The sequence below is a fragment of the Microdochium trichocladiopsis genome (genome assembly GCF_020744255.1).
Source record: "Microdochium trichocladiopsis strain MPI-CAGE-CH-0230 chromosome Unknown B0I36scaffold_16, whole genome shotgun sequence".
Lineage (NCBI taxonomy): Eukaryota > Fungi > Ascomycota > Sordariomycetes > Xylariales > Microdochiaceae > Microdochium > Microdochium trichocladiopsis.
Window position 1 is genome coordinate 342,215 of NW_025763559.1, and position 16,149 is coordinate 358,363.

At 55.4% G+C, this 16,149-nt stretch overlaps 5 protein-coding genes across 5 annotated transcripts; 3 read left to right on the forward strand and 2 right to left on the reverse strand.

The window, feature by feature from the left end:
- Window positions 1-49: 49 nt before the first annotated feature.
- On the forward strand, window positions 50-607 carry B0I36DRAFT_257062 (uncharacterized protein; the record flags this gene model as incomplete). The annotated part of the gene is made up of 1 exon (XM_046150994.1): window positions 50-607. One exon carries the CDS (start codon window positions 50-52, stop codon window positions 605-607), a length of 558 nt encoding a protein of 185 aa, XP_046004346.1.
- A 1,110-nt stretch (window positions 608-1,717) lies between these two features.
- B0I36DRAFT_378516 (uncharacterized protein) lies at window positions 1,718-5,046 on the forward strand (the record flags this gene model as incomplete). Its single annotated transcript, XM_046160695.1, has 2 exons — window positions 1,718-1,870; window positions 2,815-5,046. The coding sequence occupies 2 exons, from the start codon at window positions 1,718-1,720 to the stop codon at window positions 5,044-5,046; spliced, it is 2,385 nt and encodes a 794-aa protein (XP_046004347.1).
- Window positions 5,047-5,975: 929 nt separating this feature from the next.
- On the reverse strand, window positions 5,976-6,944 carry B0I36DRAFT_341319 (uncharacterized protein; the record flags this gene model as incomplete). Its single annotated transcript, XM_046156005.1, has 1 exon — window positions 5,976-6,944. A coding segment is annotated over exon 1 (494 nt), but the record flags the coding sequence as incomplete, so codon positions are not given.
- On the reverse strand, window positions 6,840-9,325 carry B0I36DRAFT_257099 (uncharacterized protein; the record flags this gene model as incomplete). The annotated part of the gene is made up of 2 exons (XM_046150995.1): window positions 6,840-9,127; window positions 9,181-9,325. The coding sequence occupies 2 exons, from the start codon at window positions 9,323-9,325 to the stop codon at window positions 6,840-6,842; spliced, it is 2,433 nt and encodes an 810-aa protein (XP_046004349.1).
- A 5,994-nt stretch (window positions 9,326-15,319) lies between these two features.
- On the forward strand, window positions 15,320-16,149 carry B0I36DRAFT_300220 (uncharacterized protein). The gene is made up of 2 exons (XM_046152012.1): window positions 15,320-15,361; window positions 15,430-16,149. The coding sequence occupies exon 2, from the start codon at window positions 15,517-15,519 to the stop codon at window positions 15,940-15,942; it is 426 nt and encodes a 141-aa protein (XP_046004350.1). The 5' UTR covers window positions 15,320-15,361; window positions 15,430-15,516; the 3' UTR covers window positions 15,943-16,149.

Genomic DNA, 16,149 nt, shown 5'->3' on the forward strand with positions numbered 1-16,149 from the left:
CCAGCGAGGCGTTAGCCATCCGCTATCGCTCCCGGAAAGGGTCATTGAGATGGACAGCACCCCCGCCGCAACGTTTGAGGAATTGCCCCTTGGAGACGCAGTGCTCAAGCGCGTTACAATGGACGGTTCGCCACCCACTTTCGTGGTGCAGTTCACCTGGGATCCACGCGTAGAACACGGAGGGGGATACTGTGGAACGGAGAATCAGGGGACCACCGCGAAGAGGCACCGCCCAGCGAGACAGAAGAGCAACGGGACCACGAAGTGCAAGGGCAAGCCGTACACGCCAGCGGACGACGCGATGATCCTTCAGCTGAAGGGGCAGGGACTTTCTTGGTCCGCGATCGCCAAGCAGTTCCCGGGGCGCACCGCAGGGGCCATTCAGGTGAGGTATCAAACCAAGCTCAAAACCGCCGACCTGGAGTGGGAGGTGGAGGAGATTGGTGGCGACAGAAAGAGGGATGATGGCGGCCTGGAACTGCTTGTGAGGTGGAAGGGTGGAGAGGAGACATGGGAGCCTTATGAGAACATGGCGGAGACGAAGGCGCTTGACGAGTATGAGCGTCTTCATGGGCGGGTTATTGTAGATACTGTGGATGCTCTCTGAGGTTTTGCCTCGGTTACGTGAATTCATGACTTGTGTTAGCCCACAGCGCCAAAGCCCACAGCGTCAGGACCCTTCCGGCTCCCCGGCCGACGTCGTTGAGAGGTCTGGGAAGGACATCACGTCTCTTTTGTGGAGATGCCCAAGGTTCCATGAGATGCGGATCGTTGCCATTGCTCTTCCATCTCCAGGCCAGCAGCTATCTAATAGAAAGCACCCCTCTGTATCCTCCAACCGCGCACCCCAAGGACGTAACCCGCCACTGCTCGTTCCATCACTCATTACCAGTTCCTATAGTCACGGGTGTCGCTGGGCCGGGACGCGGCGGTTGGCACGGTGCGGCGGAGCATGGTCGTGCCTGGGACCGGGTTGAAGTGCAGCTGCGGATTGGCGGGCTTCGTCCAGTTGGGGCGGCAGTAATGGTTGCAGTCGTGCTGACTGAAGAAGGAGCTGATGCCGTCGCGGCCGAGATCGGTGACGCCGTAGTCGCCGGTCCGGGAGAGGATCACCGGGTCGGATAAGACGAGCTCGTGCTGGTAGATGCCGCCCTGCAGGTCGCAGAGCACGTGGTTTCCGCCCGAGACGTGGTAGCTGAAGTCTGGCAAGGAGGTACGATCAGTCAGACCGTTTTTGATCAGTGTTGGCGTTGCACCTACGGCTCAGCGCCTGCATGACCTGCGGCCACGCGCCCCAATCGTCCTTCCAACCAGTGTTGCTGTTGAACTTTTGGTAGTTCTGAATGAAGGGCTCAACCAGTGCTTTCTGGCCAGCCCGGGAAGCCGTCTTGTCGAACATCCACACTGAGGGCACGTTGATCTTGAGGGTCTTGTTGACGAAATTCAGCTCGTTGAAGCGGTTTACAATCTCCAGAGCCCTGTCGACTGCCTTGATGTCCAGAGCGAAGTAGTCTTCTTCGAAGACAGCACCCGTCTTGAACCATTTCAAAACGCAGGCCTGGCCAGATCGTGCGCCGCTGGTGTAAACCCCTTTGGCAACCCAACGAAAGGCACCCGATGCGAAAGGGTTGTTGAGAGCATCGTGGGAGAACGTGGCATTGACAGAGTCATTGTACCGGCCGCTGTCGGATTGTTGGGTAGCAGGAGTGTCGGAGGAATGGCCGTGAACGCAGCCGGCGCATCGCGACAGCCCCAAACCCTTGGACCACTGGTTGGAGGTGTAGGAGGTCTGGGGAAGGTCGCGCCCGCAATCGGCACAAACGCGACCCATGATGAAAGAGTGCCAAGGAATGACCGCCGAGGAATGACGGTAATGCTAATGAGGAAAGAGATCCTCGCCAGAGCAGGGTTTCCGCAGTTTCGTGTGGGGTGGAAGTCAGGTAGCTGAGGGAGAAGGGAGCAGGAAGGCACCTACTGGTTTGGGTCGAAAGAGTGTTCTGCCACTGCCAGCCAGCGGCTTCCAGGGTCATTTAGCTCCAGCCATTTCCAAGCTGTTCGATAAGCTCCGAGGACGCCATCTCCCATCAATGATTGGTTATTAGAGCTCCCGGTCAATCAGACAATTCAGCACGACAAACGGACACCGAAGTCACAGCCGAGTCACATCCGAAGACACTGGTCAACAAGTTTCATTCCCACCCGCTAAATCTCCAAGCCAGTACCCCTTGAAGAACTCCACTCCCTCCCTCAACCAACCGTATGGACCGCACCAAACCCATGCCCCCCATTCCTCACTAAATACTTGACCACCCACCCAGGCCTCTCCCTGCCCGCCCTCTCCACCAACTCATCGGCCGCCGCCTTGGGCACCACAAAGTCCTCGCCCCCCGCACCACCCACACCGGCGGCGGCAACTCCTCCGCCTGCGCCAGCCCGTACCCCAGCGTCAGCCGCCCCTCAGGATCATCCCCCAACAGCTCCCGCATCCTCCCGTTCGCGATCCCGCCCTGCAGCAAGTCCACCCTCTCCGGCCACGGCGCCGACGTGACCGCTTTCCCTGCGGCTGCTCGCGCCTGATACCCGGCCACGACCTCCCTCCAACCCCGCATCCGGCGCCGCCGGCCGTGGCGCAAACGCCGGCAGGTCGAGGAACATGGCCGGGTACTGCACGACGGCGGCGCGCAGGCGGGCTGTGCCATTGAAGACCAGCGCGGGCTGCAGCGTCAGGAAGCCGCCCACGCTCTCACGGCCGCCACGCGGGTCAGGTCGGCGGTCAGGTGCGGCCAGCGGGTTTGGATGGCGGAGGGCAGATAGGCGTGCAGCCAGGTCCAGAACGCGGGAGATGTCAGTCAGGATGTCGAGAGCTGGTGCCGGGAGCTCAATGGCGCCTTGGTCAACTTCGGAGATGGAGCCGTCGTGACCAAAGTGAGCTTTCGGTCTGACTTCTCCGCTGTCCGCATCAGTCACCTACCTCAACCTACAACCGCGAGCTCTGTGGTCCATCTTCTTGTCTCGCTCGGCTTTGCCGTACCGGAAGGCTGTGTTCGCATTTCCGCGCCGGCGGATAATACGTACTGCAGTGCCGATATCAGGGTCGAAGACTCTCTGTTCGCCAAGCATTTTTGTAGTCTACCAGCCATGAAGAGGCACGATGCCTCGAGAGCGGTTCCGATCAATGCCCCGATGCCCCAAACGACAAACTACCGCCGGGTCGATTCGAAGAAAGTCTATTGCTCATGGCACAAGCCAACCAAGACAGCTTGGCTGAACTTTGGCAACGGAGACATCGCCGCGAAGGTGGGCTCAAAATTCTCGGCTGGCATATACAAGGTGCTCAATCAAAGGGTCCAGTGCGAAGGGCCTACTCGCGGCGCAGGCAATTGGAATCAATTAGCTTGGACCATCAGGCTTTTAGACGTCCCAAAACTCGCTAAGAAAGAGCACGTCACGAGAGATATACCTGCCGGATTGGCTCCATGCCATGTCGAGCTGAGTACCGCGAGTTACGATGTTGACCTACCAATGGCAAACACGTTGATCGAGTCATCACTGCTCCAAGCTGGGCCATTGGACCGGTGGGAAGGGAGCCCGGAGATGACTGGGAAGCGCTTCAAGGCCAAGGCTCGGTTCTTGGACGATGCGGATGCGAGGCAGGCGGTCAAGCTGTTCCACAACAAGCCTCTGCCATTCAACAACCATGGCAAACTAACAGTGCAGCTTGTGCACTCAGCAAGGCTTAAGATCCCAACTCGCGTCTATGACGCTGTTGAACAAGAAATAGCCGATCATAAGCAAGCCTGGGCATCGCAGCATTTGCTCTACACGGCATATCCTCCTACCCAAGGCCTCCGGGTCCTCAAGATCGAGGGAGAAATCGGGAAGGACGTCGCCAGCGCCAAGGCCACCCTGGAAAACATTATCGGCGGAGAAGTGATGATGAAGGACGGGAAAGCTGTATGGGTGCCTTCCTTCGCCGCTAACGGCCGTGCTTATCAAATAATGAAGCAGCTTGAGCGCGAACTCGGCATTCTTATCGTCCGCGACAAACGCAGGTCTCAGCTTCGACTCCTAGGCCCTCGGCCGCGATGCGACGAGGCGCAGTCGGCTCTCATCGAGCTTGCCAAAGCCGACTCATCCTCTATCTTTGTCATTGAGCTTGACACACAACAATTCTCCCAGGCCTTTAAGGGGGGTTACCGTGCCGTCGCCGCGGCCATTGGGGATGACAAAGTCATCTTGGACATTGCATCCAGTCCCCGGCGCATTCTTGTGGCTGGATCCGAGGCCGATTTTAACGTTGCGCAAAAAATCCTCCATGGTGGGGAAGGGGTATCAAGGGCAAAGTCAGAAACCGGCTCGATCAGCGACTGCGCTATCTGCTGGACGGAAGCCGAGAATCCAGTACATACGCCCTGCAAACACGTCTACTGTGCCGGTTGCTTCGAGGACCTGTGTTTTGCTGGCATCAACTCTGGCGCTTGTATCCGTTGCCAAGGCGACGCTGGCAGATGCGGCGAGGTGCTCCGCCTGACCGAGCTTCAGGCGTATCTTTCATCAGCAGCCTTGGAAGACCTTCTTGAGACCGCTTTCAGAATCCACGTAACCCGCCATCTCAACGATCTGCGATACTGCCCCACCCCAGACTGCGGGCAGATGTACCGCGCGGCGAACCTATCGGGGCACAGCGACGACGTAGCTGGGACCGGTCAAAGACCCTTGTTCATATGTCCTGCATGCCTTGTGGCAGTATGCAGAGTCTGCAATGTCTCACACGATGGTCTGACCTGTGCCGAGCAGCGAGACAGTGCATCCGGCGGTTACGAGGCACTGCGGGCGGCCAAGGAGAAACTCGGCATCAAGGACTGTCCCAAGTGTGGCATCATGATCGAGAAGACCTTCGGCTGCAATCATATGACCTGCTCGGCTTGTGGAGTCCATATCTGTTGGGTGTGCATGAAGACTTTCCAGAAGGGGAATCCGGTGTACGATCATATGAACCGCGAGCATGGTGGAATCGGTGTGCAATACTTCCCGGGCTTGGATTAGGAAACGGGGCCTCGAAAAGGAAACTGGGATGAGAGAAAATTCAGCAAGCTGCCGGAGGGAGAATGAATTCGGTGCGAGGAGCTGATTTGTTCCCAGGCACTGTACCTTGTTAGCGACCCTCCTTGCAGACTTCTCTCCAACTCGTTGGATCCAAAGGAGAACTGAGGCCATCCGTCGTTTGAGCCCTTGACCTGACCTCAGCTACCATTGTCGATGGCAACCAGCCAGGTACTGTACAGTACAGTAAAGAATGATCAGTGACAAATGGCGGTCCAAATTTGGGACCACTCGATGAAGCCCGGTTTTGGGTCCCATCACCGAAGGGACAATTGCTGGACCTCTAGAAGGAAAACCCTGATCATCTCAGGTGTTTCTCACTTGCTTCTGGGTACGATCTGGGATGAACGGAGCTAGGAGAGGACCTGCATTCTTCTGCTGATTGCACTAACTGGAAAGACTATTTCGTACCTTCTCTCCGCCTCTTTGCCGCCCCTGGTCCCGTGAATGAGGTGTCTGGAGTAATCCGGTAGTCGGCGATGCTTGACTGGCGGTCATCCCCCTTTGACGCCGATGCCGTGTCGTCGGGCTGGGACAGATGGTGCCTTTCGAGCCCCTAGGAGAGACCTGTGTTTCTGGGAGCGACGGAACGTCAAAGTCTGACTTCAACGGCAGCTGATCAATGGCCGAGCAGATCAACTTCTGCTACGTGCTTGACCACGACAGGCTATGGGCAATGAGCTGCTGCTGCCAAGGTCGAGTCTTTGGCAAAGCGACCGCCCGTGCAAACAGCGACGGCGAAGCCGAGGATAGAGTCTCGGGACCGGGCGATGCAGGCGCGCATGGGCCCGATTCGGCTACTGTGCGCCACCGTTGCATGTCTCGAGCACCTACAAAACTTGCCACGCGTTGATGCAATTCCAGACAGAAACGATACTCTAAGTGCTAGGGACGTAGATTTCAATCTTTTCTCATTTTACAGCGACCCTACTAATATAATATTCCCACCGTTGATGCTCGCTGCCTTCAGCCGCGGTGACACTCCAAGGAGAAGTCTCCCAGGAGAAGGAGTGATAAAAATAACCTATGAAGAGGACCCCTGGAGAGATTGGGGAGAATTCTCCACGGAGAGGGTCACTAATAAGTTAACCATGAAGAGCTGGGGAAGATCCTCCCAGGAGGGGGTCACTTAAATAAGTTACCGTTTAAAAGTCTGGGAAGAATTCTCCGGTGTGTCGCCAGCTCTATTACGCAACTTGGGGTCGGCGCCAGTGTCCGGTACTGTACAGTAGTAGGCGCACAAACTAGTCCCGCGGGCTGTCGAAAGGACGTGAAACAGACCCGCCTATGCCAAAAACCGAGGCCTTGCGAGACGCCATGCACGTGTAGACCCACGGCCCCATTTCCATTTCCTCGCCGAACGGAGAGATGCGCGAGGCGGCTGCGGGGAACGGCCTGCTGTCTAGGGACGCCGCTAGGCGGCGTCTTCCAACTGGAGCATTGCCATGCCCTTAGGCAAGCCCGTCGATACCACGTCGTCGCCAGCACTGAGCTTGTTGCCGAGTCGGATGGCCGGCCGTGGAGGCCGGAAGGAATTCTCCACGGTGCCACGGCGCCATCATCCCCGGTGGTTGGTGTCGGCCGCAAACCGGGACTGTGCTTGTAGGGGGGAGAAAGCCTCATGAGGGAACCTTAGCGAAACTCCATGCACTTAGTCTTCTGAAATTCCTAGGCTGTGGCGTCGCGGGGTAAGATGCAGGAGAAAGGGATCTGGGGGCGGAAGTTCAAAGCTTTCTCTAACTCGCGAGGCCGTCTGCCGCCAACACTTTGGGGTCCTTCTGGGCTTCTCCAAGGATCTCCTTCATCCTAACATACAATCCTGCGTCCTCTTTTTCCCACCTCCCACCACTAGGAAATACCACTTTCCGTAACCTGTTGACCCAAGGTATTAACGGTTGGTAGTATGGCGTGAAATTCTCTTCTGCGGACCTGATGAAGTCCCCCTCATGAGACACGCGTCCCTTCTTCTCATTTGCCAACAATTCCATGCTGATGTAATTCCACTGGTCAAACTCAGGAACAACCCTGCTAAGCGGAGACGAAATGGCGTTCTCGTCGGGGTCGGCCGCCAAATCCTTGCTTCTGCTCCGGGAATTGTTCGCATCTGGGTCATAGTGGATGCATATCCAGAAGAGGACCCAAAAGAATGACTCAAGATCGTGCATGAAGGAATGCTGCTCGCCTAAAAGGGCCCCGATTGCCATGAATGCTCTCGTGCCGGTCTTGCCCTTCGCTCCGGAGGCGCTTTGACGTTGTTCTCTGACGGCGAGGTCTAGGTCGATCAAGAACGAACGCCATGAGATGTTGTCGTCGTCCTCGTTGATCATGAGATTATTGATGGAGATGTCTCTATGAAGGAAGCCGGCTTTGCGCAGGGATTCGTGTCCTTCAATACATCCCTCTAGTGCGGCAAGGAGAGCCGATCGGGAGCTCGCGTTGTAGATGGGTTCTCCGTAGTCTTGAAGAATGACACGTCGATGCACCCGGTTTGACATGGCGTTGCTGCTAGCCTTCGTTGGAGATGCCGAACAGGATCGCTTGCTGGGGGGCAGCGCGGCGCCAGTTTGACTCGAAGACCGCTTCTTGCCAGCGATGCTGTTGCTGCGGCCCTTCCGCGAAGCGCCAGACATGGTGGTACTCGGTGGAGGCATCGAGCGTTCCGACCGGTAGTTCGTAGCTCTGGTAACATCTAACCCTCCCCGCACGTTGCTTCGAATGTCGTCATCCTTACCGTGAACCCGAACAGTCTCGTGGTGATAGTATCGGGCCATGTTGACGACGCCTTTGCCAGTCGCCTCGCGTAACAGTTCGCCTTCCTCATCGCGTTCCGTATATTGCCACGAATCCTTGATAACAAGTAGTGACTGGGGTTGTCCTTCGCGGTGGGCTTTCCAGCAAGTCGTCGCCCGGCCAGCTATGCAAGGTGCGCGTTTCATCACCCGATCAATGATGAGGCGTTCTGTTGAGCCGTCCCGCTCGATCTCGATAAATCGTTCGTTGTTTGCCGTCATGATTGTCGGATCGAACCCAAGCTCCTCCTCGTTCATCCAGAGAAAGCCGAGGACCGTGGACACAAACTGCAGTCCATCTTTGTTGATGTCGAACTGTTCGGATGCGACCCCCCCCAGCCGGTCAAACTCCCATATCCTCATGAGAGATCCGCAAATAGTGAAGCCTAAAACGAACCGACGGGTGTCTTGAGCAGCGAGAACCTCTCTCGCGTACCTCCCAAGATCAAGCCATGCCTTGGACGCTGTGTCGGCCAATGGATTGCTTTTCAGCTCGCCGGGGACGAGGACCCGCGACCAGTGGCATTGAGAATCCTTGTCGGCCTTGGTGTCGTTCACGAAGCCGACGTCCAATTTGCGTTCCCCTGTGGAACCGCGGATTGGCTTGTTGGGTTGTGCCAATGGTCTCCGTCGACATGCCGGGTTTGACCCGTGGTGTTCTGCAAAGGCCGCCAGCTTCTCGCACAAGCCCGCAAACCAGCTCAAGACGTCGTCCTGGTTTGCGTCTTTTGGCCATCCGCTCCAGCCTTCATGGAAGAGCGGATTGCTGCCTCCCTTGCATTCCTTGAAGACGGCCTCGGCCGCTGTCTCAAGACCGGCCACACGTCCGAAATATGTCTCGCAGAAGCGAGGAAGCCCGACGTAGAGAGGACCAAGCTCCAACTTAAGGACTCTGTCCACATCTTTGCGGCCTTCGGAGGAGTTCGCGAAGCTGCTCGTGTTGTGCAGCCAAGGGGTTTGGTGGAGGGATGATGCTGTCGGTCGGGGCGGCGGAGTGGATTCGGTGACGGCGTGGTAGACTTCATTCCAGATAACTGCGTCGTCCGGGTCATCGGCGATGGCTGCTTTTAGGAGAGGTTTGACGCGGACGAGATCGAAGCCGTCGGAGCTGACAGCCGAGTTAAGTTTGAGGAGATCGTTACGAAGGGTCCCATGGCCGGCCTTTGATCGTAGGAAGCGAACCGCGGAGAGGTTTCGTAAAGCGAAGAGCAGGTCGAGAACAAGATTCTGGAGATCTGCACGATGATTAGAGGGGCACACTGGGCCGAAGCTGTGGTGTCGTTCTTACCTTCTTGGCCGAGCCGATCTAGCGAGTCCGGAGTGCAGGGGACGCTCGCGTCTTCGCAGATCGGACCGAATGAAGCGCGGAACGCATCAAGGCCTTTGCCAATGGGGTTCTCCTTGATGATCTGCGACCGCGCTTGGTCTGCCATGGTCGACGGAATGCGATGGTGAGAAGGACGGGGAAGGCCGAGGGAGGTCGCGCGACGCGACATTTTGGGCGGTGGGGAATTTGCCGCCCAGCCACCGACGCACCCGATTCTCAGCCCCTGCACCGTTAGTCAGCAGCTTCATGGTACAGCAGTGGGCCCCCGACCAACCAATCAACATGCACTATTCACCAGGGACCTCGCGAAGAGCAACGAGAACTCGAAGAGTGATGACTGCACATGCGGGAGTTTGGTATCTGATGTCAACGAGGAAGCGGGTTGTGGTCGAGAAGATAATGGGCGTTCGTGGTTGCGTGGGTGGACGGAGACGCGACGCAGGCAGGCGCGCTGCTATCCAATGGATCCGGCTCGGGCGGATCGGAAAAAGTCCGGCTGGAGATCCTCAACGTCCAGCAGCAATATCGCCGCATAGAATCGCCCAGACACTGCGAGAGTTCGGATAATGTTGATGGAAAACTGCTGCTCAGGGAGCTTTGTGAATGTGGGAGTACGGCCCCGTGAAGGTCCAGGTTCGCAAGCGTCAATGGCTCCAGGAGTTGGTCATGGCACGCTTTTCTACTGCCACTCCCAGTTACCAACCACGACGGAAGGGAGGCCGCCTCAAGAGTTACGCGAGGACAGAATGCAGGCTGAGGGCGCAGGGACAGCGTCGTCCGGCTGCCTCTGAGAATCCCGGGTCCTCGCCTCTCCGGCGTTCCCTGTACCGCAGACGGCTGGTGCTTCAGGGGCTTCTCAGTCCAATCCAAGTCTGTGCCATGTCCGGCTGACGCCTCTGCCTAGGAGATGACGAACGGAGGTATGAACTTGATTCAGCTAGACATGTTGCGCAAGACACATTGGGCTGATTTCTGTCAACTATGGGCTGCCTCCACTTGGAACGTCGAGCCCAGACAGCCTTTGCTGGAAGGGCTGTGCTTGTCACCGCTTTGTCTGGCTCCCTGGGTCTTTCCCCATCTCGGCAGGCGTGCCAAGGTTCCACATGGCGCCCATATGTGGTCTTGTCTATGCAGCTTCACAAAGCAGACCTGCGCAGTCTTGCATCGTCAAGGCAGACTCGGCGGAAGCGGATGGAGGGAGTCATGGCAACGGCGAATTACAGGAGCAGAACGATGTGAAAAGGTGACGACAGCCACACTAGCGGCTAGAAACGTGCATGAGGGCTGTCTCCTGTTAGGTTACTTGCAAGGCAGATGAGCTGATTGCCACCTCCTGAGGTTGCATCAGGGGAGACCCCCGAGGTCTTCACTGCCGGTCGTCGTTCCCTCAGGGCGGAGTTCATGCATCTCGGCGCAGTCACAGTCAGTTGCTTCATGTGATGGATGTTCAGCCGTGCCTTTACGCCATCCGTTTGGCCGCTTCTCCTCTCCTGCCCTCACACTTACCCCCTTCATGCACCCCTGACCCTTCGTCCCTCCGCCCAGTCTCGCCTTCACCGAAGTCTGCTGCTTTTCATGCGTTAGCTAGAATGTCCGAAACGCGTGGTCCCTGTCCTTCCGCCGAGGAGTGAACGAATCCGCACATCCACGGTGGCGACCTGCCTGGGATAGACAGCACTCTGCCTTGTCGTCGCGCCCCAACTGTCCATGGAGGATGAATCAGGAGATCGTCTGCCTCGAGAAGGCAATGCCGATTCGCAAAGTCCTCTCGATGAGGAAACTACTGTGCAGGAAATAGGCACACCCAGCCGACCTCGTGTGACCAATTATCGGCGTCCGGGCGCACACTCGCGCCACCTGTTCCTTCGGCGTCACACATCCCAAGGGTAGGTAGGCCAGGATGCATAGGCCCCGTGAGCAAGGTGATGTGGAAGGAGAGCATTCCCCGAGACAATAGCACGCGAGCGATAGAGGCTATAGGATAGAAGCATAAAGCCTTCCCTACTGTAATCAACATCATACACGGTCGGGATAAACCGGAGCTGCTCCTTAACATCACCATGGGCGCCGAGCATATCCATAAGAACAACCTCACTCATCGCGATGGCAAGCCGGCTTACGTCCTCGCGGAGATGGTTAATCATCCTTCTAGAGATAGGAGCCTCTCCAACTTTCGGCGAGTAATGTTCGCGGATGTTGGAGAGGCGAGAAGAGATAAAGGAGAGCATGTTTAACTTTGCTGCTATTTCCTTATACATGGCACAGTGGAACGGAAGTCCGGCCGTGCTAATTAATCTTAGCTATGATGGTTCTTCAACTGTAGCCAAGTATTAAATTCGGTTATCCTTTTCACTTCGTATTATGGGAAACGGCTCGCTATGAAGAAAGCGCCGATTATGTTAACCCACTTTAAGTAATAGAAACTAACTCGAGCTTTGCGATATTCCAAGGATGAATTGCTAGCAAGCTCCAAATAGGCATAAGATATCCAACCGCTCCAAGAGAGCTTACAGAGGAGGCGGCAATTCTATAGAGAGGGGCGAAGCACGCGACGGCAACTGTCGTATAAACATTTCCACGTAAGTGTATAAGGCGTGATGCGAGCCCACCTGGTCTCGAACCTAAGTAATACGTAATGCTTATTCTACACAAGATAATTTTGAAAACTTATAATACAAATGTCACGATCCGGCCTCCGGGGTCAACCGTCGGGCCGGGCTTCGGGGTTGCTGTTCTGCGAAGTAGGTAAAGCTCAAACAATATCACAACTGGTCGAATGTCGTTCTCTCTCTGGGGTTGTCGTGTCGTCGGGTCGCCGACAGCCTTCTGTCGCAAGGCCGACATATGAGTGTTGGCCTCCCTGCCTGATGACTAAGGTCCTTGCTTACATAATTGTCCCGTGACCGACGGCTCCCAATAGGCGCACGGGTACCCGTGCGTATAATATTACACGGGTACCCGTGCAGATTCTGCTTACAGCTTAGCGTGTCTTAATTTCCGCCGACATCGCAATCCTGGATCCATATCCGGGGTGCACCCATATCAGCAGAAAAGGTCTGTCTTGACCTTCGCTGGTGATCTCAGGTGCTGTCAGCATACAATACTTTACGCGCTACAAAGCGCGCTGAGGTGCTTTCGTGTATTTCTTTTATTACCATTACTAGCCTCAGATTTGTCTCCCGATGGCAGCTACTAGTAGTACCCACCATTCATTTCCCGATGACAGTCTCCCTCCGGAAGGCACCTACGAGTCCCGAGATACCTTATTTAAAGCTATCAACGAGTGGGCGTACACAAGAGGCTACGCCTTTGTTACGAAAAGGTCAACAAAGGAAAAGACAGGCAGGCTCTCAGTCGTATATGCATGTGATCGATCATGTCGCGACTACGCCTCTGGAAGACCGCGCCAGCGAAAAACATCTACGCGAAGTACCAACTGTCCGTTCTCTGTACTAGCAAAAGAGTCACGAGACAGCGGCACATGGACAATACGACACCGACCCGACCCGCAGTTTGCCCAACACAACCACGAGCCAAGTTTACACCCATCCGCCCATCCTAAGCATCGCGCACTCGATACGGAAACGATCACTCGTCTATCTAGCCTCGCAAATGCTGGCGTCGCACCTAAGGAGATTCGAACGTACATACACCAAAACACGAGTTCGATTGCAACGCAGCAAGATATCTACAACCGAATCGCGGACAGTAGGCGCGAGATGTACGAAGGGCAGAGCACGATCAATGCCCTAGCTAACCGGCTTGACCATGAAGGTTTCTGGAGCCGTTTACAACTTGATTCGGAGAACCGCGTAAAGGCTGTGCTTTTCGCCCATCCAGAGTCGCTAAGCTATCTTCAAGCTTATCCGGATGTTTTAATCCTCGACTGTACCTACAAAACGAACAAATACGGAATGCCGCTCCTAGATATAATCGGAGTAGACGCTTCTCAACGATCCTTCTGTATCGCATTCGCATTTCTTAGTGGAGAAAGCGAGGAAGATTTCGTTTGGGCTCTAGAGCGCCTCCGGTCACTCTACGAAATTAGCCAATCCCGCCTACCTTCAGTTATTCTTACCGATCGATGTCTTGCTTGTATCAACGCAATCGCAGTATGCTTTCCTTCTGCTGCTTCATTGCTATGCCTTTGGCATGCGAACAAAGCCGTCCTTCGATACTGTCAGCCTTCATTCGCTATCCAGCTACAACTCCAGGACCCCGAAGCCGACAAATCTGCGAGACTGAAGGAGTGGCATGACTTTTACCAGCACTGGCACCAAATTATTCGTTCTCCCACCGAGGCAATATTCGACATCCGTATGTCGACATTTGAACAACGCTATATTACAACGCATGTACGGGACGTGGCCTACATTAAAGAGACATGGCTTGACCTGTATAAGGAAAAGCTTGTAAAGGCCTGGGTTGACAGCTACCCTCATTTCGGTAATGTTGTTACTTCGCGCGTCGAAGGTGTCCATGCACTTCTTAAAAGTCATCTGAAAACGTCGACACTCGATTTGTTTGAGGCCTGGAGGGCTATTAAGCATGCGCTAATAAACCAACTTGGGGAGCTGAGGTCCAACCAGGCAAAACAGCAGATTCGGTCTCCGATCGAACTTTCCGGTCCACTTTATGGTGTAGTACGGGGTTGGGTATCACACGAGGCTCTTCGAAAGGTTGAAGAGCAGCGGAAGCTTCTCCAGACGAGCAGTCCGCTACAACGCTGTACAGGCATATTCTCTCGGTCGCAAGGCCTACCATGCGTTCACAAACTTGAGGCTTTGTTGTCCGAAGGAAAAGCCCTTTACCAAGGAGACTTCCATTCGCATTGGCACCTAATCCGGAGCGGCGCGAAACCTTTTCTCCAAGAGCCTCGCCAACGTATTGATATGACTAGTACCAACACTTCTTTACCGCGATCAAGTAACCGAAGGGAGCCTAGCGGCTTTGAAGCTGTTGAAGTCGCGGCTAAGCGAAAGGGACCTTCAACCTGTACTAGATGTCACCGTCTAGGTCATTCAAGGACGTCTCGATTATGCCCCCTAAAGTACGCAGAGCTACAACTTCGAGTAGAGGCGGCATCGCAACAGCTACGAATAACACCAGAGCCGCCGGCCGACACGTCGATACCTGAAGCTACGATTGAATTATCGACGTGCAGACCTCAACATGAGTCGCCAATTCCCGAACTTCTTAATAACTCGCCGGCCCAAGAAGGGATTACGGAACAGATCTTAGAAGAGATCGAAGCTCGGCTCTCAGAAAACGACCAGCCCTTACGACGAGCTAAAGAACCCGTCTCAGAGTACGCCGAAGAACACCAGCAAGCTCCGGAGCAGCCTTTAAAATACAGTGACCCAAAAGCGATTTACCAAAGATACGTCGCTACGCGAGAGATCTGGAAGAAGTCCCTACTCCAGGGTACCTATGCGAGCAACCAGATGTACCGGCAGGCAATGGGTTTACCATTACGGTATAGTAAAGCGCAGTACGATTGGTGCTTAGACCATAAGCAAATGACGAGGCGTTGCTTAACGCGAGAGGGTGAACGGGCCTGGACAAGGGAAGAAATGATGGCATATTTGGACTGGGATCGGTCTGAGACGGAGCGAATCGATGCTCAGGTTGCCCAGGAGTCGACAAGCGGTCTAGCTAATCGAAGAGGTATGGGTGATGTGTGGAGGAGGGCGGCACAGGACTGTGAGGAGCAGCAAGTTCTTCACCGGGATGATGATGAGTGTATTATAGTTAAAGGTTAAGTCAAATACGTTATACGTGTAAGGCAACGCACATACTGTGATCGGAGGTCAAACAGCACCTGAGGTCACTAGCGAAGGTCAAGACAGACCTTTTCTGCTGATATGGGTGCACCCCGGATATGGATCCAGGATTGCGATGTCGGCGGAAATTAAGACACGCTAAGCTGTAAGCAGAATCTGCACGGGTACCCGTGTAATATTATACGCACGGGTACCCGTGCGCCTATTGGGAGCCGTGACGCTTCGCAGTCCTGCCCTTGTCCATGGCCCGATGCTGCGGCCTTGTTTGTCCTGCCTCGCAGCCCAAACAACCCCCTGTTGGTCCGAGTCGTCACATTATCCCCTTCCTCCCCTGGCGCTGCCCTCAGCAACACAAAGAGGTTCGTCCTTTCTGGCCCACGCAACCTGGCCATTTCCTTCCTTCTTTAACTAACCATGTCCACCCAAGGTCCCGTCCGAAACCCGCGTTCTCGACATCGCCAGAGCTTCATTTCCGAGCGTTCTGCCTGTGCTCAGTTCTCTCGAAGATCCAGCCATGCCGTGCACTCGGTGCTTTCGTGCTGGTTCAGGTATGTCTTGTCGTATGGCGGCGGACTCCAACCGTTGCGAGCGGTGTATCCGTGACAAGAAGCAGTGCGATGGCGTTGCTGTTGCTTCTTCGCTGTCTCGTGTTCTCCAGACTCAGCGTGAGTTGGAGAAGGACGAAGATGCGGCGGAGGAAGAAATTTTCGCTCTCCAGGAGGAGATGAACCGCCTCCAACAGAATCTGGGTTTATCGTTGGCCCGTCTTCGCCGTATCCGGACCCTGAAAAGGAACGCGGAGTCCCGTGGCAAAGAGCTATTTCAGCGGGGGATGATAGAGCTGGATCGTGAGGACGGGATTCTCCCCGCACTCGACGCCCACGAGCTGGAGCTGACTTCCGAGTTGGTGTCGATGGAGGTCCCTCCTGATCTTGACTAGTCGACTGCCGGGGTCGATCCTTTCGTTGAAATTCCTTCAGCATCTGCTGACATCCCTTCAAGCTTGCCATAGGTGTAACTGCGCTGCCGTTTGCTGCCAAGCGCACTACGACAACGGTAACGATAGTCAATAGCCGTCCAAGCAACAGAAGCAGCATAGTTAACGCTACCTATCTTGCCGAGCAGCAGCGGCTCCGACGTCCGATGT